Raw genomic sequence first — 22,666 nt, forward strand, 5'->3', positions numbered from 1 at the left:
GGGACCCCAAATGCATATGCAAGATTAATGCTGGGTCCTGGGTCTAAAAAGGTTGAAAGCTGCAAGTTCAAATAAGGCCCTGCTGGTCTTTTTCACTTTAAAGTTAATACTTTCCTACTCCCTTTCTTCTTTTTAAACAAGTAGTTCTTGGATTTTAAACAAATACAGATATAAGAACAATTAAATATTTACCCAGTAGTACATTCAGTGTTGTTTGTTCTATCCATTGACTTTAGGCATAAGTTTACACATTCAGTGTTCAAACCTATTACTTAACATAACCTCTCCACTAAAAAGATGGAGTGGTTGGTATAACAAGGTCTTGATTTTGGCCATTAACAAAGCTAGAGGTAGCTTTGGGCAATATTGCAATTAATTGTCTGAAACTGGTATGACTGTCATACTGCATTCCACTCTGGCTCATACAGGGAGGAGCAGTATGGAGTAGGGCTGGACAATTTCAGACACTGTGATCTATCACAATATTTAGCGTGTCTGGTGAGATGCTCAGACATGGCTGCATCCCAGATATTATTCTCCCATGCTTTCCAGTGTTTTTCAGTTAGGTTCTTCCATGTTGAACAACCATTAATTGTGCTGCAGTTAGTAAAGAAGCCTGCTAACTATCAGGGGTGCAAGGTGGGTCCCAAGTCTATGTCGGAAAATAGGGCGTGTTGTACTTCCTTTGGAAATTGATTTGCTTGTGGGAATTGGGTGCGTCAGGTTGCAAAATGCTTGCTTTCCCAATCCTTGAACTGTTGTGTGCCTGGAAGCCGTCTACTCCTTTTAAAACAATTTGTTTCCCTTTATTTCTTTAACTTGTTTTGTATTCAGTTAAACCCTAACCCTTTCTCTTAGCTGTCTTCCATTTTTAACTCCACATTTTTCTCCTGCATGTCTTCAATGAAGGGTGTGTGTGTGTGTGTGTGTGTACCCTTTAATCTCAGCTGTCTCCTGATCAACGTTTTCCTGATCCTTAGGAAATCTTACCTTATTCATGCTTCTTTGGATGATTTTTGTGTTCTTGATCTTCCACCTTTGCCTGTTTTTTCCTCTCTTTCTAAGTTTGGTATTTTTCTCAGACTTAGTGCAATATACATGTCTACTCAGACACAGATACCTTTAAATTCAATGGTACTCTTAGGATAAGTGGGTTTGCAGTCTTAATCTGCTGGTGTTTTTTTCTGCTTTTCAGCTCACTTTGGGATTCTTTTTCTTTCTTTGAACTATTTTGCTTTACCATTTCTGATTTTCTTTTGATTTGTAAAGAACAACATTGCCGGTTTCTTCCCCTCCAAAGCATTCTTTGATATTCTTGGTCACACTATGTGTGAGAGAAAGAGGGGCGGAGAATTGCTTTCTTTCTTTCTTACTGCCTGCGTGTTAACTTGTGGGAAATCCCTCAGGGCATGTCCTGTTCTACTTACTGGTACTCTATCTCCAGCTTCTTTGAGCATGCTTCTGGCTTCAACTTTACCCCAACACAAAATTTTATTATATATCATGGCTTCTGGTCCATGTTGTTCTTGGATCTCTCCTCTCTTCTGCTAATTTAGTTAATTCCCCCCCCCCAAGGATCAATATTGGACCTGTTTTAAAGGCCTAGTCTACTTAAATGATCTCAGCACTTTGGGTTTAGGAAAGCCAGGGGAGCTGTCATTCTAGTTAAACTACTGAGTCAGTTTTTGGGCCGGACCTTCTTGTGCCTGTGTAACATGTTGGAAGAGCTCCGCCATGCCCTTGCATGGTTCTCTCGAGAATGGATGTAAAAACTACAACAACCTGAGCTCCAAGCAGCGCTTTCTTGCCGGCTGCACTTTGCACTGTTAAAATCCCCCCTACACCACATGCGTGGCAAGAGCAGTTGAGGAATCCGACTTGATGTCAAAATTTGTTGCAATGGCATGATTTCCCCTTACGCTTTAAAAAGAAAAGTTAAGTCCTTTTCTCCCCCTGCCTCCTTCCTGTGTCTCTCAAGAGATTGTCATATAAACTCGGGGATGTGGGTTTGAGCCCCACCTTGGGCTAAATATTCCTGCATTGCTGGAGATTGGACTAGATGATCCACGTGGTCCCCGTCCCTTCCAACTGTATAAGTCTGAGATCATTCAGCAGACAGGACTTGAGATGGGAAATGCCTTCAGCCCAGCAGTCCTGGGATGTTATAAACAATGTTTCTGCACAAGCTTCTTCACCGTGATTGTCGCAGCAATGAAAAGGGGGGGGGGAAGCCCACCTTATTATTATTATTTCCTCCTCGCTCCTCTGCAAAATATGACAAAGATCACGACAGCCCTATTCCAAAATAAAATTCACGAGTGCATAGCAGCAACTGACATTTTTAACAGGACCGCGCTTTGTACTTCAACAATTCCTTCCTGGCCATCTAAATATATATATGTTGATAAAGTACTGCATTGCCATCGGTTGCATAATAATAATAATAATAATAATAATATTTATACCCCACTCTCATAAAGCTGCACCGTCGTTTTAGAGCGATGAAAAACATTGTGCCTTTTTTAAAGTAAGCACATAATTTATTTTTTAATTATTTTATTTATAAAATGGAATTTTTTATTTTTTTATAAAAGGGGAGGGGCTAAATATCCCGCTTTAAATAGACAGCTGCTGCACCTGTTGAATTCCGGCAACCTGGTGCTCATTCCCCCCCCCTTTTTTTTACAAAGCACATAATTGAGGGGAATATTATTATTATTATTTTATTTATAAAAAAGGAGGAGGGGACTAAATAGCCAGCTTTAAACAGCCAGCTGCTGCCCCTGTTGAATTCCTCTTCCCAGGATAACTGGCGCAAATCTCCTTTCCCCTTCCGGCGCGCGTGGGCGCGCCACCACAATACTGTATTTCCCTTCGGGCGGGGAGGAGACGGAATGAAAAGAGAAAGTGTGTATGGGGTGGTGATGGAAGCCTGCGGAAGAGCGCGTGCGCCTAGTTCCCCAACGCTCCCTCCAGCGGCGAAGTAGGGCGTGGCGCGGCCTGACGGACGGGCGTTCCCTTCCCGCTCGATGGGCGGGGACTCCGGCCGGCACCGCCCCCTCCCTTCTTTTCTTGGCGGCTGCTGCTGAGGGAAAGAAGTGTCAGTCCGGTCGGGCGGCGAGGGCGGCGGCGGCGGCGGGAAGATGGCGGCGGCAGCGGCGGCGGCGGCAGCGTGGCTGTGGAGCGGTCTGTGGAACGAGCGCTTCTGGTTCCCCGCCAACGTGAGCTGGGCCGACCTGGAGCGCGAGGACCCCGGCACCGGGGCGGTGTACCCGCGCCCCCGCCACGTTTTGGCCGCTTTCCCCGTGGCGGTGGGCCTCTTCGCTCTGAGGCAGCTCTTCGAGAGGTGGGAGAGCGGCGGCGGCGGCTAAGCGGGGAACGGGGTGGCAGGGACGGAGGGACCCGGCGGGGGGAAAGCGGCGCACACTTCCGTCCACCCGACCGACCGCCTGCCTGACGGGCCGAGGCGAATGGGATGGGTGGGTGGGTCCGAGAGGGAAGAGATAGCGTCGGCCTCGCTGCCGCTTCCTCAGTTGGCCTCGAGGAGGGTTTGGGGAGCGGGTCAAAGGAGGGAAGATCCGCTTTCTCTCGCCTTCACGTGCCACCGTTTAATTTTGTCCCCTCCCGCCCCAGTTGATCACGATAATGAAACCTTCAGAGGAACTCAGTACAGTAGCTAGCTTTATAAAGATGGGGAATACGCAGGAGAAATGATTTCGAGAAGATATGGAAGGTGTTTGTGGAATTTGTACTCTTCAAAAGGAAAGGGATTAAACACCAGTGGTTCCCAAACTTTTTTTGGCCGTTCCCCACCTAAGCATCTCTAAAATCCTGATGCCCCCCCTCCCCGTGACATAATTCTTATTGTTCAAAAAGTGAACTCCTATTCACGTGGAGGAAGCCTTAAAGGTCATTAATTGGTCTAACTCGTTCTCGAATTGCCTCCCTTAAAAATCAAATGGCCCCCTTGTGGGGCGTGTGCCCCACGTTGGGAACCACGGGCTTAAACCATTGCAAGAGGTGTTGAAATTTTGGGAGGTTGGATAGTTACAATGGAATGGTCTTGATGGTGGGGTGCACCTTTTAATTCTCATTTATGATAAAGTGTGACTTTGGGGCGTGCCCTAGAAGCATCTTCCAAAAAAGTGCTTCATACAAGAGGCTGTTATAAAGAAGACAAGACAATTGTGATCAATTCACCACCCTATAATAAATTTTCAAACTGCCCTTTGTCATAAATGACTCTAGGCAGCATTAGTTGCCAAAACGGAATGCTTAGTTGCCATTTTGGGGCAAGACAGCTCTAAAGTCTTCTTTTTCATGGAGTGGCTGTGATGGATTATCAGTTAAACATCTGGCTAGTTCAGATGACAACCTTGAGCTGCGTTATGAACTTTGAGACCTTAAAGAAGAAAAATCACTTGATCCAGGGACAGTTCACACGCATATATTGGCCCATTCCTACCCGTTTTCTCTTAATGGTGACACAGAATGTAAGAGTACAGTGGTACCTCGGGTTACAGATGCTTCAGGTTACAGACTCCACTAACCCAGAAATAGTACCTCAGGTTAAGAACTTTGCTTCAGGATGAGAACAGAATTTGTGTTCTGGCGGCGTAGCGGCAGCGGGAGGCCCCATTAGTGAAAGTGGTACCTCAGGTTAAGAACAGCTTCAGGTTAAGAAAGGACCTCCAGAACGAATTAAGTTCTTAACCCGAGGTACCACTGTATTTACAACTGAGCAGCACAGTTGGGTGCGGTAAGCGAAGACAAGCTACAACATTTAACTATAATATTATTCACTGCTCCTTCTCAGGCTGCACAGAAAAAGCATTTTGGTTCCTGAAATTCATTTGGATTGTGCAGATAAAATATAACTGATAGAATTCTACGGGATGTGGTATTAGTGTTTGAAAACAGCCAAGATCCAAGGATCCCCAGGCATGCACCTAAGCAATTATGTGGGCTTCTACAATTTCCTCTTCCAGCCGCAAGTTGTCAGGCTTCAACAAATCCTGTTCAGGGAGAATCCTTTTAGGACCAGTTAGAGTGACATGGAGGAAGAAGCATGGTACTTTGGATCTGTCACCATGTTTTAAAAATAAAAAAATTCTTTGGTTAAATATTCATCATTACATTCACTCCCAACAGACTTACTCTGCAAGCATAATAGTTGATGACATCAATCTGCACAATATGTGTCTGAATAAGTTCAAAATAACTGAGGCAGTTATTAAATAATTTTAAGTTAATATATGAATTAGTACTGAACAGGATGAGAGAACAAATACCGGTAAATGTTTAGGTTCAGTTCAGCATTAGGGTTAGGTCTCAGCTATGCCAGTTTCAAAATGAAATTTTACCATGCACTTAAGGGAGAGTCTTCTGCTGCTGTGCTACTATGTGTGTCAGCTGGCTCGCGGCAGCAGAAGACTCCACTTTTCCTGAAGGAAGCACTGTGGCACAAGCCAGGTGACTCACACCATAGCACGGCAGCAAAAAAACCTGCTGTGTGACAGCCAGCCAGATAGTGGAGATGCCAGGTGTCATCCTGGTGCCCATATATCTTCACTTGATTCCGAGAAGCTGACAGCCAGGTGCAAAACGTGCCTGTTGAGTTTTGATCTTTGCTTCCAGGTAGTTTATACATAAACAATTAAGCTATAAAAAACTATGAAACTCAATAGTGCATTAAAAATAGTACCCGTTTGACTTTGTTTTCTGTTTTATTTATTTATTTATTGGAGGGGGGGAAACAAAGTTAAAAGCACTTTACATTCATTTTACATGCAACATTACATACATCTGACATACCTCACCTTACATACCTCCTCTCGCGTACATCTTCAACTTACTTTCAGTCGTTCTCGTAAGATTATGATAAAAAAAACTATAATCATGCTTCAACTCAACATCATCTCCCTCCACCCACCTGTGTGCTAGACTTCCATTCACGTAATCCATACTTATCTTTCCTCTGACTTTCTGTTTGTTTTCTGTTTGATTTCCCTATAAAATAGCATTTTTGTAGCAAGAGAAAAACCTGTATTCATGACTTTGACTCTAGAATCAAAATCTCAGTAGACTTCAAATCTATGTACAGAAGATAAATTGAAAAGTGGAATACCAGGAACATTTTTTTGAAAATATTAGAAAAAACTGCTCAGGAATGTTGCGGCTGGCCATACAAAGCAGTTTGGGTCATACAACCCATTTTGAAAGGACTAGTACAGTCCTGGCAGTGGGGGCTGCTGCTGTCACTTCCAAAGCTCTGGGTGGCTTGCAGCAGCTAGGGCACGTGAGATAGTGGGTGTTTTTTTTTTACTATCTTTTTATTGTCCCTTCTCCTTTTTCTTTCTTCGTGGTCAATGAGAATAAATTAACTATACCAGCTCTAGGGCTGATGTAGTTAGGTGCTCTGTTGGGAGAATAAAGGGGGCTTAGCGTCTTGCAAATCACCAACCACCCCTGATGCACTCCTTTTCTTTCCCTCCCCTCCTCCCCCTTCCCCTGACAGGCAGAACATCTAAGCTTATGGAGCATCTCGCTTGTGAAATTTGGGCAACACGATACAGCCTTTTTCTATGTAGAAGCCTTTTGACTCCTCCCATGTTCATACATAATTTTCTGATTTATCCATTAAAATTTCACTACGCCTGTTTTCTTATCCTCATGTCCTGGAACACTCCATGAATTATGTTCTTTAATTTAACACTGGGAGTCTGGGACTGATGACTCACAATGTGAGCCACAGATTTCTTAAACCATTGTTTTTTCTTCCCTTCCTGTCTGTGGTGCCTCACTTTAGAGGAAATGCATTCACATTTTCGGCACATCATAGCAGCACACTGGTTTATCATATGCATATCTCTCCTTTTTTAGGCCCTAGGAGAGAGTGCAGTCTATTGTTCCTATGTGTTCGTCTGTTTCCTCTTAGTTTTTCCAGACTGGTGATAAGTGAAACTCTGAGAGAATGACAGGAGATCAGCTTTAGCTTCCATAGAATTGCTTAGTATTCTGACCTACAAAGGATCATCTCATTTTTTTACTGAAACCTTCAGAAAGGGCCTCAAATGCACAAACAGATTTAATAAGTGATGTGGTTTACTACTGGTAGTGTAGTTGTTTCTCATGTGTCCATGACCATTTGGACCATGTGTCAGGCCATTTGGAATTGTGATAGGCCTGACAGACTGCCTTCCCTAAGCTTCCCTTCCTAAGCCTAATTGGGGAGGGGTTTACTTTTTATATTTATATTTAGATCCTGTCATATTTATTCCTTTTTTTATTTTTCATACTCTCAATCACACCACAGCAATAAACATAAAATGCAAATAGATGTTAAAATCACATACGGCATATGAGGATTAATTAAGAATTCTAGGTGTAGGCATTCTGTGTTGGTGGCTCTCTCTTGTTGGCTTTCTTGTTAATGTAAGTGGTGAAATGACACAAAACTGAGCCAAGCAACTCCCAATTTACATGGGAGTTATGTTCCCAGGTGCCACATGGGTCAGTGGGATGCACGTAAGCCTGCCCCACCTCCCCTTGTGCTCACACACAGATGAGGAGTTGTCTGAATAAATTTATTGTATTTGATTTTAGATTTATTTTCTGCCCTTCCCTATAGGACAGGATGTCCCAGAACAAGTTGTCTTAAGTGGTACTGATAAACATTATATAAGCGTCTTGTTGCTGAAAGACATTGAACTGGATCAGTATCAATGTCAGTGTGGAGGCATTGACTCCCTTTCACCCTTTGTGTGGGAAGCAACTTTAAATGGAGGAGAGTTTCAAAATTACCGTATATACTCGAGTATAAGCCGACTTTTTCAGCACATGTTTTGTGCTGAAAATGCCCCCCTCTGCTTATACTTGAGTGAGGCAGCCAGCGGCGGAGGGACGAGCGGCGAAAAAGGAGCCCTTTCTCGCCACTGGTCCAACCACCACCGCCTGCCTCTTGCAAGGGCAGGCACAGGAGCTGCGGTTGGGAGAGGCACTGCGCCTCTCTGAACCGTGGCTCCTATGGCTGCTCTTGCGAGCGGCACAGGCGTCGGCGGAGGGACGAGTGGCGAGAAAGGGCTCCTTTCTTGCCACTCGTCCCTCCGCCGCAAGCGCAAGGCGGGGCAGCGGCCAGGCAAGGAAAATTTGAATGCAGCCGCAGCTCCCACAGCCTGAGGATGGTGGAAGGTCCCGGCTGCACACTGAATGGGGAGAAAATCCGTGCCCATGTGGCCCCGGGGCAGGCAGCATAGCTGCCAAGTTTTCCCTTTTCTCGCGAGGAAGCCTATTCAGCATAAGGGGAAATCCCTTAAAATAAGGGATAACTTGGCAGCTATGAGGCAGTGCGGGGCGTGCAGGGAAGAGCCCGGTCGACGCCCCCCGTCCCGGCTTGCCATCATGGCAGGACAGGGCGCTGCCACCGCTGCCGCCTCTTCCCCAACGCAGTTAGTAGCATTTGCACTCAGCAGCCAGTGCTGATCTAAACCTTTGCTCCATCCCCGCTGTGGTTATAGGAATGACTACAGGGAAGGAGTCTGGCACGCCAGCTTTGTTTTAAGCCCGCTTTGCATATTATGGGTGTGATAAGGACTCCACATCAGAGGGCAGATTGCTAGCTCTGCTCCCTGGTGCTGAAAAAGCGCTGGCGCCCTGGGTCTGAACACCCACACATTGGCACAGACGTGTTCCTGGGAGGAAGCTGTTCTTGTCTAGGCTTCCATACAATGAGGGTGTGGCAGTGCAACAACAGTGCGTCCTGCTTCAACCCCAAAGCCTCGTGATGGAAACTACTTGCTAGGATTACTTACGCTGGTCCTCCTGAAAATGCATCCATTATAGAAAACCCATTTAAACTAATGGAAAGGACTTAATGTGTTACTGGTTGTGCTGATAGGATTTTAGGGTTGTATCATTGTGTGATGATGCATTTACAAAGGTCATTGCCATGAACAGATTTGCAGACTGTAAAGGGGGGAAATGGCACGTGAATACTTAAATAAATCTTACCACTCAGTTTTTACCAATGATATTTGCATGGCAAGTATGGTGCCCTTTGGTCCCCTTCATTCCATTTTGTTAGGCTCTATATTATAATATTGTGGCACAGTATTGAGCAGGTCATGTCAAACATTGTATAGGTTGCAACAGCGATGTGTGCCATCCAGGCTGCTGGTCCTGTTCCTAAAACTAAGCATCTGCAAGGTTGCCCAGTAAACATTCCTTTGTCGCATGTTGGAATTACAACAGACATGATTGATTGGTTTGTATAGCTGACACAATCATCTTGTCCCCAGTAATCATCAGTTCTGACTGTTTCAGCGATTTCAGGCAGCTGTTTCTGAGGTTTATTATTATTATTATTATTTTCCTGCCATCCCAAGCAAGTTCGTCAATACATTTGCACCCCTTCCCGGACCATCCAAAATGTTCCTCTCTAAGTTACCCTGCAATTAATATCCCAGCCAAACCCTGCTCCAAATTTCTTCAGTTAATTCCCACCATTCAGTGTTACCCTCTCTAAATTAAATTCAAAATAAAGTGGGTACACAATTTTAGGGAGGCCTACACTGACCACACCTCAGCACCACCCTGCCCTGCACCTGCAATGACCCATTACATGGCAATGCTGCTGCTGTCAGGAAGCCAGGTGCACAGCGCTGCCCCTGCCCATCAGCTGCTGCTGTTCATAGAATCATAAGAGTTGGAAGGCACCTCAAAATCCACCCTCCTTCAGGAAGACTACTGCTGGGGCAGGAAGACTATTAGTACAGCATCCCTAGTACATGGCCATCACCCACTGCTTAAAACCGTCGAAGAAAAAGTGGATAGATAAAAGTTTCTAATCAAAGCTCAGGGACATCCAATGAAGTTGAATGTTGGAAGGTTCAGAACTGACAAACAAAAGTACCGTACTTCACACAACATATAGTTCAACTAGCCCACTCCTCTAGCAGAAGCCCCAAACAAGCCCCTTTCAGGCTGCTCCTTCCTCCTCCTCCTCCTTTGCCACTGTCAGCATTTCCTACCCTAGGCTTATACTCGAGTCAATAAGTTTCCCCAGGTTTTTTTGTGGTTAAATTAGGTGCCTCGGCTTATATTCGGATTGGCTTATACTCGCATATATACAGTAGTTTGCATTATGGCAGGGAGGCTGTTGCAAAAGGTCTTAGGGTGAGTTGACTTGGTAAAAAATGTATGCATCCAAAGAAGTTTTCTCATTCTTCTTGCCTAACCTTCAGGAAACCACTTTTGAAATTGAGATGTTTCAAAAGTAGTTCAATGGAGCTCTGGTCCTGCTTGAGTTTCCCACAAGCATCTGGTTGGCCACTGTGAGACTGGACTTAGATGGGCCATTGACCTGATTCAACAGACTCTTTATATGTTCTTAAGGTTCAAGATTAATAAAAATATTTTTTTTCAGATCTCAGCTGTTATCTTGCAGTGTTTGCAAACTTGATGAGACGATGTGACCCTGTGAAGATGTGTACTGTTTTAGTGTAGTTCAGTCAAATTTTATTCCCTCAGATGCAGACTTTAGTGTGGTGTAGCTAAATTGATTGATGCCTTTTGAGCCCTTATATATATATATAGAGAGAGAGAGAGAGAGATACTTCTGATGGACACATGAATAGAAAACGTATGCTATTTGTTGATTTTTTTCCGCGAGGCTGCTTTATTTTTTGTTTTAAAATGGTACTATTTTCTCATAGCCTCAACTCAGCACAGGTGTCTTGCCAATGGTCAATACAATACAATCCAACCTTGTTGGATTTAAGTTTGCATTGTTAAAAACCTACACATAGACTGGAATTTAGGAAGATTACAGCTGGGACTGAACATCAGCGAAGCCAAGAGTTCTAGGTTACTCCAGACTTGAAGATAGAACTGAGATGGTTCAAAGTTATGTGCACTGAACTTTTCAAAAAGATGCATTTTAACAAAAGAGTGTAGATCAAAGAAAAACTTGAAGTGCATTGAAAAGCATATACATTGGTGTTTCTGCTTTTGTCTCATTGAAGGATGCTACTTGTAGTTGCATAAGGAAACAGAACCCAAGGAAACAAAGCAAATTGTATTTCAGAAACAAAATATATGTTTGTTTCAGAAACAAAATGCATGTTTATAATCCTCAGGTGTCTTTTTATACTGGTATTATGGTTGATTCTTGGAATGTACTTTAGGGCATAAATGTTTATCTCTTGTATCTAGAGATGAATTGTGAAATAGCTTTCAGGTTGCTAGCCAGAACCTACTTAGCTGTTACTTGGTACACTGGAAAATGGAAGGTTAAACCCCAGAAGATTTCTACGTAAGACTAAACCCATGGAATATTTTTACCTATTAATATTAAAAATTAATAACAAAAATGAGTTTAATACTCTCCTGGGGGCTATCTCTTGCAGGAGAGTATGTTTAGCCCCTTGCTGTGGATCTAGACATCCAGCCAAGCCTTTTATTAACCCACATGGGTAATCTGTCTATGTGCGGTGGAAAATATAAGATATAGACAACTCTTTATATCAGGGGTTGATAACCTGCTGGCCTCCACTTGCCTCTGGACTACAATGCCCATCATCCCTCACTACTGGCCACTGTTGGATGCAGCTGATGAGAAGTGGTCTAACAGAATATCGGGAGGCATAGTTGTTTAAACCTGGAAAGTCATTAACACTTGTATTCATCACTGTCCTTTGCTATGACATACGTAGAAATCCCAAGCGATCTCCTTTTTGAACTGAACTGTAACATAGTACAGTATTACACAGCCTTAGTTATGTAATACTAATTTAAAGGCAGCTTAATCAAATGTTTTACAATCTGACTTGCACAAGTGAAAACATGGACTAGGGACATCCTGGCTGATCTTAAGCTTTGAAGAGCAGGAGCTCCTTGATAAACGCAGCTTATATGCCAATGCACCTTGAATTTGGTCCAAGCACACAGTGGTAAGCAATGTACTTTGTTTTAACAGAGTTTGAGATTACACTTCATTTAGTATCCATTATACTTTCCAAATGTCTTCATAACTGCAGCCTTGTAAATAAGCTTGCGGAAGGTACTGGCCTGCAAAAAGAAATACTAGCTTACTGGGGGTTAGCAGAGGTGGGATGGAGAGGGCTTGTGTCCTTTGGCAGTTTCTTTGCTGGGAGTAGAGGAGCAGTTGAGCACTCTGTTCCTCTCCAATCAGCCTGTTCGTTTGCTTCCATGGAATTCAGTATATTCACCTTCATGTAGTTCCTTGTGGCACCTTAAAGACTTGCATGTTTATGGTGGCTTAAGCTTTCATGGACTGGCATCCGCTTAATCAGATTCATGAAGTGTTACTTTTCAGCTAGCAACCTGGGCTCATGAAATGCCCATAATACTGTAAATACATTTGTCTCCTATAAGTGCCACACAACTATTTTCTTGCTTTGTTATTTTGTTGCAACAGGTTAGCAAGGTTGTACCTCTGAAAGGTAAGTTTCAGGTGGTTAATTCATTGCAAGAGGGAAAAGTGTTATGCATTAATGCTTTATAGCAAGTTATATGAACTTTTAAAAAAAAACTTCTGAAAGTGTATGGCAGCATTTAGAGATTTATTTCAGTGAGATAGATTGCACAATAGAACTCAGTACAAGTTGCAGTTGCTAATACATATAATGATAAGATTGTATATGCAACCACTGCATTGTTTTTTTTATTAGGTGGAGTGGGTAGACTTTAATGAGATAGGCCAGAGTATGCTTTTTAATTCACATCATCATCTTGCTGTTTTTATTACATTTTGATATAAGACAAATACTGTAACTGAATTGGGACCTTTGCTCTCTTCCATACTGGAGACACGGGCACTATGCCTGGTGCGGTGTAATATGAATTGAGCTGGTAACAGCTGAAAATGTAGTTACCAATATGTAATTGATATGTGGGTTTAACAAACTTTTCATCTAATAAAATATGCCCACAGCTGGGTGACTTCCATTGTTAGGATAGACTGATGAGTGCAGATTCATCTGCTGTACTTGGATCGGTTTGCTAAATGGCAGCTATGAAATCTTTGGTGATCAATGCACTTCTTAAATGAATTTCCTCACCCTCTTCTGTTGCCCATTTCCATTACCCATTATAAAAAGAGGAATCCTGCACTTTTGAATTGAGGTGCCTGCAAACATACAGCCCCACAGGAAGGAAATATGTTGTTGTTTATGCTGTAGTGGGATCTCAAGAGGCTATGTTCTAGTTTTTGTGTAGAACATTATGGTCTAATTTTGGCAAACTACTGTAATGTGCTTGGTTTGGGCTACTTGATAAACTTGGTGACATAGAGATGAACTACAGAACTAGTGCACTTAGGACTAAAACAGATGTACAGTCGTACCTTGGTTGTCAAATTTAATGCATTCTGGGAGTTCGTTTGACCCCCCAGAACCATTCAGAAACCAAGACGTTACCTGCACTCAATCAGAAGCTGCAGAAGCCGTGTCAGACATTCGGCTTCCAAAAATCGTTCGAAAACCGGAACACTCACTTGAAAAGAGAATTAGACAAATTCATGGAGATAGCTATCAAAGGCTACTACATGTGATGACTGCTCTGCCTCCACCGTTGGTGGCAGTAATGCTTCTGAATACCATTTGCTGGAAACTACAGGAGAGGAGAGTGCTGTTGTACTTATGTTCTGCTTGTAGCTTTGTGAATAGGACTAGATGGGTCATTGGCATGGTCCAGCAGGCTCTTTGTATATTCTTATGAGTTATAGTAAAAGCCATGGAAACCTTCATGCACTGCTTTTCACATTCAAATGAATTAACCAAGTGTATGATGTAGCTGCATCTTCAGTGTAGCTGCTGCTGTTTTGTCTTCTAATTTAGTTTATTATCTGCCCTTCACCCCCATTGTCCAGAGTGGGCTACAACAATGCTAAATACAGTCAAACCTCGGTTCTTGAACTGCTCCGTTGCTGAACGTTTGGAATCCTCCGATTTTCAAACATTCCTTGGAAGACGAACGTCCGACGCGGCTTCTGATGAGTGCAAGAACCAATCGGAAGCTGCACCTCGGAAGTCGAACTGTCTTCCAGAACAGATTACATTCGACTTCCGAGGTTTGACTGTAAAGTATTAAAAATGTACAATCAGAAATATAGGGTGGGTCTTGAAAATATATTTACCAGGTTTCAAAGCCTAAGGTAAAGAGCTCTCTCTCTCTCTCTCTCTCTCTCTCTCTCTCTCTCTCTCTCTCTCTCTCTCTCTCTCTCCCTCTCTCTCTCTCTCTGCCAAAAACTGTATAGTGAAGTTGCCAGATGCATCTCTGTGGGGAGGAGTTCCACAACCTACCTATAGGTACATGCTGGCATGCTAGTGCTACACAAATGTGCCAGTACCCATGATAAGTGCATTTAAGTATGTCAGGGAAAGCATGGAACATTTACATCAATAAGCATTTGCCTCTTGCTTGTGTCAGATTTGTTTGAGCTGATCCCTGAGCAGTTTCTGATCTGTTTAACTGGAACTTAAAATCACCCATTATCAATGTACCGCCCCTCACCCTAGCATAGGTTAATCTGCCAGAAATGTAATGTTTGAAATGGCCCTCACATTCCTTTCTTAAACATCTCTCTTTGGAAATGGGCTCCAGTACCTCTCGCTGTGGATTTGTGCTTTGAGTTCTTGCTGTAGTAGACTGTAGAATTCTTTTCAAAAGATTACTGTATTTTCCTTTTTCCCTCCCATACATTAGGTACTATGCAAGGGAAGGAGTGGGTATGAAATTTGTGTTCTAAAAACTTCACCTATCTTAATGAGCTTATTGAGATGCTCAGGATGTGATTACATATTGTGTTCGGAGAGTGTTTCTATGAATGAGGAAGACAGCCAGACAGAGTAGTATCCAGCTGGCCCAAATTTGTCTGTGACTTGTACCATATTGAAAATTCTATATAGAAGTAAGAAGATGCTGGATCAGGTCAGCTTGATAAACTTTTTTCTCTGTGTTCATTTGTTACATCTTTGGGATTTTTATTTTCCAGATTTATTGCAAGACCATGTGCTGCACTTCTTAACATTCAAAAATGTGAACCTCGCAGAGCTCAACCCAATGCAATTCTAGAAAAGGTGTTTACATCTATCACTAAGGTGAGTGATGCTTCAAATTTTTGTTTGAATCCAATAGAATGAATAGTGGTGATAAGAACCATACATACCACCTTGAGCTCCTTGGAGGCATGGGGGATATAAATGTTATTAAATAAATAAAATGCTCATTTCCCCCCAGTTCTGTTGTTTTCCAGGGAAAATAAACTTTTCACTACTATAGTAAACATCTAGCTACACATAACCAGAAAATCTGGCTACATGTCTTCTTTACATTGTTTTGTATGTGTTGCTGTCTACTCCCCACTTCCAATGTGTGTGTTGAGTGCATACATATAGTACTCAGACTATAATTCTATAAGGTTTGGACAGAAACCAGGCAAGGTACTGTTGAAGATAATGGATCGTATCATTTCCTCCATACTTCTCAGTTTTTCTCTGAAGAAAATTACTTCTTTTCTTACTGCCACTACTACGGTAGGCTAATCTGTTGAGTTATTTTCCTATGGCCTGCGTTTCTCAGAACATTGATGTGTAGACTATAATGGATGCAACCAGTGTTTTCTTTTTCCTTTTAGAAAAAGGGGTGTTGATACCTACCATGAAGTTGTTAGAGAAAGTGTCACACTTTTAACGTGGGGGGGGGGGAGTGCTGGTGGTGCGTACCCCTAGAGAAAAGCTCTATTTGCAACAGCATTAAACAGAAGACTAACCTTTATCAGAACTAGGAATGAAGGTTTGACAATAATTCACATACACCCCTAAACCTTACCTATGCTGAAACAGGCATATTTCCAAGAAACTATGGATTTATTTCTGTTTTATTCTCCACAGGATGGATCCTGGAGGCTGACTTCTTATTTCTGTTGAATGCTTTTAACTCCCTACTGTTGCTTTTAATTTATATCAAATACTCTATTGTAAGAATATCCCCGTCATGCTCTGTTCACCTTGGCTACTTTTGTTAGCAAAAGGACTAATGTAAGGCAAATATAGGCGTAGTTTTGAAAGCACTTGAATGGAAACTAGTTTTGTTGAAACTAGCTTGACATCAAATCATGTTTTGCTGGCAGAATTCCAGGTGATGACTAGGAACTTTCTGCACAGATGCCTGTGGCTGAAGGGAATAAATCTCCAGTAGTATTGTCATCTTTTTGAAAAAGATAAGGAAAATACTGCAAGCAGTCAGTAGAATAATCCAAAATGTAAAAATGCAGTGTAATACCTTACGGGTGTGTTAAGCTTACACACTTTGGTTTTGTGCGGGTATGTGTTATTTCTTCGGAATTTGTTGTTCATGGCATCTTGCATCCACATTTTTATTTCATATTATCATATTGGATCTTTATGTATATTTCTGCTAGTAATTTGCTTCTTGAACTGATTATTTAACCAGTGATACTTTTTCTAGCAAAATATTGTACAATTTTGTATAATATGCAGCAGGTCGAAGAATAATTGGGTGATAATGGGAAGAGTCTGTTTTGGAAGGTAGCTAAGGAATATGTGTTTGATTACCTTCTAGTGTCCAGATGCAAGAAGATTAGAGGGCTTGTCAAAACAACTAGATTGGGATGTCCGAAAAATCCAGCGCTGGTTTCGTCATCGAAGGAACCAAGATAAACCAAGCACTCATGTGAAATTCTGTGAGAGCATGTAGGTTTGTGTGTAGTTCACCTCTTACAGGTCCAATTGTTTTGTTTTGTTTTAAAGTTGACATCTTGTGGTCTCTGAAATTTTGAAGAAAGGCATTTTTGTAAAACAGGTGGCTATTCACCAGTAGGCATTACTGAAAATTCTTTTAAGGTTATATCCAACTAAATCATTGCATGGAACAACAACTACAAGTGCAGTTGCAGCTGCTCCCTCTTCTCCTTGTGTGCCTCCAGTATGACCCTCAAATCTGCTCTAGAGGGCTAGAAGGAATCCCCAGAGCAGATTTGGGGGGGTGCATGGGGAAGGACAGAGAAGGGAAGTTCCATTGCACTTGTGGAAGTCGTTCCATGTGCACAATGATTCAGCTGGATACAACACTTATTTTTTTATTTGTACCAGGAGATACATTTGGATGTTTCACCACCATTTGTGTTTCAGTGTGGTAAAATAGCTCTTTCACCTTTAGTTTGGAGTGTACAGCAAATAGCTATAATCTTTTAATCTTTATGCAAGCTATATTTTATCCTTTGAAGTTATTTTCCATTGCATGCACTTGAATTTTTCCTGGGCTCTCATTTCTTTTCATTCCCACTTAAATTTATTTTCTTACCCTTTTCTGCATGACCTCTATCACTATAGTATCTGAGCATCTTTGCCTTCCTGCCTGCTACTTCTGTGACTTCTGCCTCTCTTCCTCAGTGGCTTCTTCCCCAAGATATTTGCTTTAGGTGAGTGGGAGTCTCATTTGACATCTGTCTGTCTTTGGTTTATACTCTAAATTGGAAGCTGCTTAATCGTAAGCCCCATTCCCATGTTACTCGTGAGTAGGGCATTGCTGTGATTCATGCGATCCTGTCCCTGTTGTAGCATCTCCTCCTTCAGAAGAAGTTTGTCTGAAGTGTCTGCAGTTGTCTGAAGTGAATGCCCAACATAGAAGAATTCTTGTGAGATCAAGATACATGCAGGAACTCACATTTTGAGGTTTTACCAGACAACCTTAGTGTCCATGCATATGCTTTTTCCTCTTATTGTGGGGCTAGCATAGTTGTGTGCAGTCATACCTCGAGTTTGTTTACTTCCGGGTTCCGCTGTGTGCAGAAGCGCTCTATCGCTGCTCGGGTTGCGGACTTTTCGGGGTGCGAATGGCACCCAGAACGGATTGGGTCCGCAACCTGAGGTACCACTGTATATCAAAGTCTCCTATGGATATTTTATAGATCTAAATTACATTATGTTAAGTCTCTAAAACATGTTCATTTTAATGAAGGAAGTCACAGAGGGCTCTAATTAACCTTTATTTTGAGTTAATTTTGGATTTTTCCCTGGTTGGTGCTTTACAACATCAAGATATTTGTGCCAGATATTTGATTCTTACTTTTTCACTTCCAGGTGGAGGCTTACATTTTATTTCTCTATATTTACGTATGGACTCAGAATTCTTTGGTTGGTGAGTATGTTGCATAATAATATATATTCGGTGGAATTAAATTGAGAGATTCAATTGGTCCTTGGGGATTTCCTTGACATTATTATTTGCGTTGTCAGTTATTCCTTCAATTCTATCCTGGCAGAACAGGAAACGTAGCCTTTATATCACTCTTCATCTCAGGAATGCTGCAACTTTCTCTTTTTGACTCCAGAACCAGAAATACCAGTCCATGATTTGTGATGCCTTTTGTTTGTTGTTTCTTGAAAAGGGTGTTGATCCCTATCTTACAATCTGTGGTTGCTTGTATTGAGGGGGAAACCGCTCCCCCTCAATATAAGGGATCCCATATCAACACTTTCTAGTTGTAGTGTTTTCTAGTATCTTTCATTCATTCATTATTATTATTTTAATCTAGTCACCCTGGTTTTGGGATACTCGACAATGCTGGTACAACTACCCTTTTCAGGTATGTGTTGTCTTTACTAATAGAAGCTTGTAACAGTGTTAGGTATAATTTCCTTAAGTCCTTCAGCTTTTGACTAATCATTTTCTTCTTGAACCAGTTTGCCACTGGAAGTACTGATATATACACAAAGCTCCCTCATTTGATACAGCTTATCTGTCAACCTTGAGGGAAGTAACCTGTGGAACAGCTGTGTCTGTCAAAATAAGTGGTGCATCCTGACCTTGCAAATATATTTTCACATGTTAGAGCTTAACTTGGAGCTCTGGTAAATCAAAGGTGATGGATTGTAGGACATGTGCCTGGTTGTTTTTCAAAGTGAATTTGTAGATACAGTGGTGCCTCGCTAGACGAATTTAATTCGTTCCACGGGTCTTTTCTTATAACGAAAAATTCGTCTAGCGAATCCCATAGGAATGCATTGAAATTTTTTTTGCCCATAGGAACGCATTAATTGAATTTCAATGCATTCCTGTGGGAAACCGCGATTCGCTAGATGAATTTTTCATGAAATGAATTCGTCTAGCGAGGCAACCTCTGCTCGAAAAATCCTTTCGTTAAGTGGAAATTTCGTTAAGCAGGGCATTCGTTAAGTGAGGCACCACTGTATCTCAAGAAAAAGGTAAATCTTAGAGCAAATGGGCATATTATGCTTTGCTACACATTCTACTAGTGTGCCTTTTGATGATCTGGCCTGTGTAGGAGGTAATGGGCATACTGTACTTTACTTAGAATGTGTTTGATGCTTTAGTGTTAAACGTAAGGGATGAGGGAACACAAAATAGCTGGAATGATGCAATAGGGAGAGATTATATAGTGACAGTTCTCTGTGTGGTGTAGACATTTTAGTCCTGCAGTCATTATGTAGATAGATTTAAAACTAGTGAGAAAAACTGTGTGTGCTGAAAACCGTCCAGTCACTAAATAAACACACACTGCAACTGCATCTGAACTCAAGTTTTTGTCTTGTTGCTGATCTATCAAAAAAGTGCTTTTTTTATGGGTTTGAGGCTCCAAACAGTACAGGCTGATTGCTCTCTAGGTGTTTTTTTTTACATGATACTTGAATGGTAGGGACCCAGATGGCGCTGTGGGTTAAACCACAGAGTCTAGGGCTTGCTGATCGGAAGGTCGGCAGTTCAAATCCCTGCAACGGGGTGAGCTCCCATTGCTCGGTCCCAGCTCCTGCCCACCTAGCAGTTTGAAAGCACGTCAAAGTGCAAGTAGATAAATAGGGAAGGTAAAGGGCGTTTCCGTGCGCTGCTCTGGTTCGCCAGAAGCAGCTTTGTCATGCTGGCCACATGACCCGGAAGCTGTCTGCGGACAAACGCTGGCTCCCTCGGCCTATAGAGCGAGATGAGCGCCGCAACCCCAGAGTCGGGCACGACTGGACCTGATGGTCAGGGGCCCCTTTACCTTTACCTTACTTGAATGGTAATGCTGAATTCTTCTCTGATCCTCCTCTTTTAAAATTGCTGTTTCTAAGTACAGTAACATGTATTTCAAAAGCACACACAGCAAGTAATCTGTGTCCCCTATTAAATGGACCCCTATTAAATGGAAGACACACTTCTTAAAAGTTAGCTAAAGGCTGTCAAGTTTTGCAGCCTGGGGAATAGAGATTTCTACCAATCTACTTGTCTCCCCCCAGTCCTTAGCTTGTCACCCCTCATTGAGATTTTGGGAGTGGGGCATCAGAAATATTGCCCTTTCCCTGAAAACTGAAAACTATGCCCAGGAGAAGGTGATGGACATTTTGGTGCAGTCAGGCCACCAGGTTTCAAGTGTGGTGGGAGTTTTTGCTGCCACCTTAATGTTATCCTCAAGTGCAAATGACAGCTGTTTATATAAGGGTACAGTTGGGTGTGATTTTGGGAGATCTGCATCAGATCTCACTTAAAAAGCCATACATAATAGCAGCTCTGGGGGAGGAAGCGGGAAGAACCGAGAGAAGGGAGGATAGGTGTCTTTGTAATTACAATATTGAATGCTTAGGTCATTTTACAGGATGGAAGGACATAAACACTTACCTGTTTAAGTGAGCAGTAGAGAACCTCTAATTCTCCTGCAGGTCAAATTAGGCTAGAAAGTGATCGCAGATTGTCCTGCAAAGGAGCAATAGAGAACCGAAAAGTGTGCTCCCAATTGCTTTTTGGCAAGCAAGCCTTGTTGTCAGCTTCAATCAGTTGATGGACAGCGATAGCAAACCCTGCTGAGATGGGCTGCACTTTGGAGCCCCCAGGCAGGGTTGAGCACCCAATCCCTTGCCAAAGCAAGGCATGCCTATCAGTTTACAAGCCCTGCAGAGAAACATTCCATTCGCTTGCACTTTTTGAAATAAAATTGCATAGGCAAAGGGATGCTTCACCTGAGGTCATGATGACACCTGGAGATTGATAGGTGAGTGACCCCAGCTATAAGTCAATTACATCCTTGGGGTTGGGGGACATCAGGATCTGGCTCTCTGGCTGGATTCAGTTCCCTATCAGTGGTTTTAAGTATTTAAATTGGGGTGGGGAACCAGATGTTGATGGATTACAGCTCCCATCTTCCCTGACCCTTGGGAGCTGATGGGCATTGGAATCCAGCAGCATTTGGATGGCCACAGGTTAACCATTCCTGCTTTAAGTAGCTCTTAATACATATGTTGCATGCTGTTCCTAAACAAGACTTTCTTTCTGTTTTTCAGCCCCTATCATCTAGCCTTTACTACTATTATATTGTGGAACTGGCCTTCTACTGGTCTCTTATGTTTTCCCAGTTTATAGATGTCCAGCGAAAGGTAACTAACTAGCTGTTTCCAGGAGCCTTAAACAATCCCATTAACCTTTATGAATGAGGGGAAGAATCATTCAGTACCAAGTAATAGAATGACTGATTTGTATCTTATAATAAAAACTACTTTGATTAGAAGACTTCTATCAAATGCAAACTTGTGATGAGTGAAGTATGTGTATATGTCTGTGTGAATGTATTATGATGACTCATGTGAGACTGGTTGAGCCTTTTATCCTTTTCTAGGAGAGGGGGGAAACTAAGGACTCCTATGTGTGGTTTTCTACATTTCCTAGCTTGGTTTTTTGGGGGCCATGCTGAAAGCATGGGTTTAGAACAAAAGCAGACAGGTGCTCTCAGCTAGAAAATGTATATTGAGGCTGTGCTGACCTGCATCTTAAGGGCACTGCTGTTAGAGGTTGCCCTTTTCTACACCGTGTTGTAGTCAGGTCCAATGTGAATCCGGTACAAATGTGCATTTAGACGTGTGGCATTGGACTGTCCAGGCAAATAAATGTCACTAGTTTCATGGGTTTGTATCCTTTCCTCTTTCCCCCTGCTCCACAGTATTGCTTTACCTAGGCATGCTATTAATCCTTGTTGTGTTTTAGGTTCCTTAAACCTGAATGTTTTCATGCCAGTATCTCTAAGATTTCTCTGCTTAGATCAGGTATCCCCAAACTCGGCCCTCCAGATGTTTTGGGACTACAACTCCCATCATCCCTAGCTAACAGGATCCAGTGGTCAGGGATGATGGGAATTGTAGTCCCAAAACATCTGGAGGGCTGAGTTTGGGGATGCCTGGCTTAGATAGTGTTCAACAGAGAAATGCTCAGTAAGTTGTGATTTAGATGCTTTCCCAATTTGATTAAGGAAGGAATTTATCATTTTTCCTTTGATTGTTGAAAGCAGTAGCATTCTTAAGGCATATGTTCAAAGGAGCTTACGGAGAGAGAAAATTAAAACTAATAATAAAAAATTAATTTTAAAAGCTTTTTTTTTAAAAAAAGATATAGATCAGCTAGTTGAAAACATCATTCCATGAGAAATCCAATTTACAAAAAGTGGTCTTGTGTTTCCTGAATAAGGTTCTGTTGAATACAGTGAGCAAACTGGAATCCAAGAGTATAAAAGAAAAGTATGGAATCCCAAAGCCACAGACATTGTTTTGCATTTCTGTAAGAAACAGACATCAAGAATAAATATGACAGATAAAAATCAGTTGCATTAATGTATACATATAGGAGAGCCCAAGGCACAAACAGG

General features: G+C 42.2%; 1 protein-coding gene across 1 annotated transcript in view; it reads left to right on the forward strand.

Moving 5' to 3' along the window:
• The first annotated feature begins 3,128 nt into the window (after nt 1-3,128).
• CERS5 (ceramide synthase 5) overlaps nt 3,129-22,666 on the forward strand; it is a 32,716-nt gene continuing 13,178 nt past the window's right edge. The window contains exons 1-6 of the mRNA XM_035108087.2: nt 3,129-3,346; nt 15,014-15,119; nt 16,603-16,733; nt 18,123-18,180; nt 18,578-18,628; nt 21,315-21,407. Coding sequence (XP_034963978.2) covers nt 3,144-3,346; nt 15,014-15,119; nt 16,603-16,733; nt 18,123-18,180; nt 18,578-18,628; nt 21,315-21,407 — 642 coding nt within the window. The 5' untranslated portion in view covers nt 3,129-3,143. The remainder of the gene's footprint in view (nt 3,347-15,013; nt 15,120-16,602; nt 16,734-18,122; nt 18,181-18,577; nt 18,629-21,314; nt 21,408-22,666) is intronic.

This window comes from Zootoca vivipara, chromosome 2 (genome assembly GCF_963506605.1).
Source record: "Zootoca vivipara chromosome 2, rZooViv1.1, whole genome shotgun sequence".
Lineage (NCBI taxonomy): Eukaryota > Metazoa > Chordata > Lepidosauria > Squamata > Lacertidae > Zootoca > Zootoca vivipara.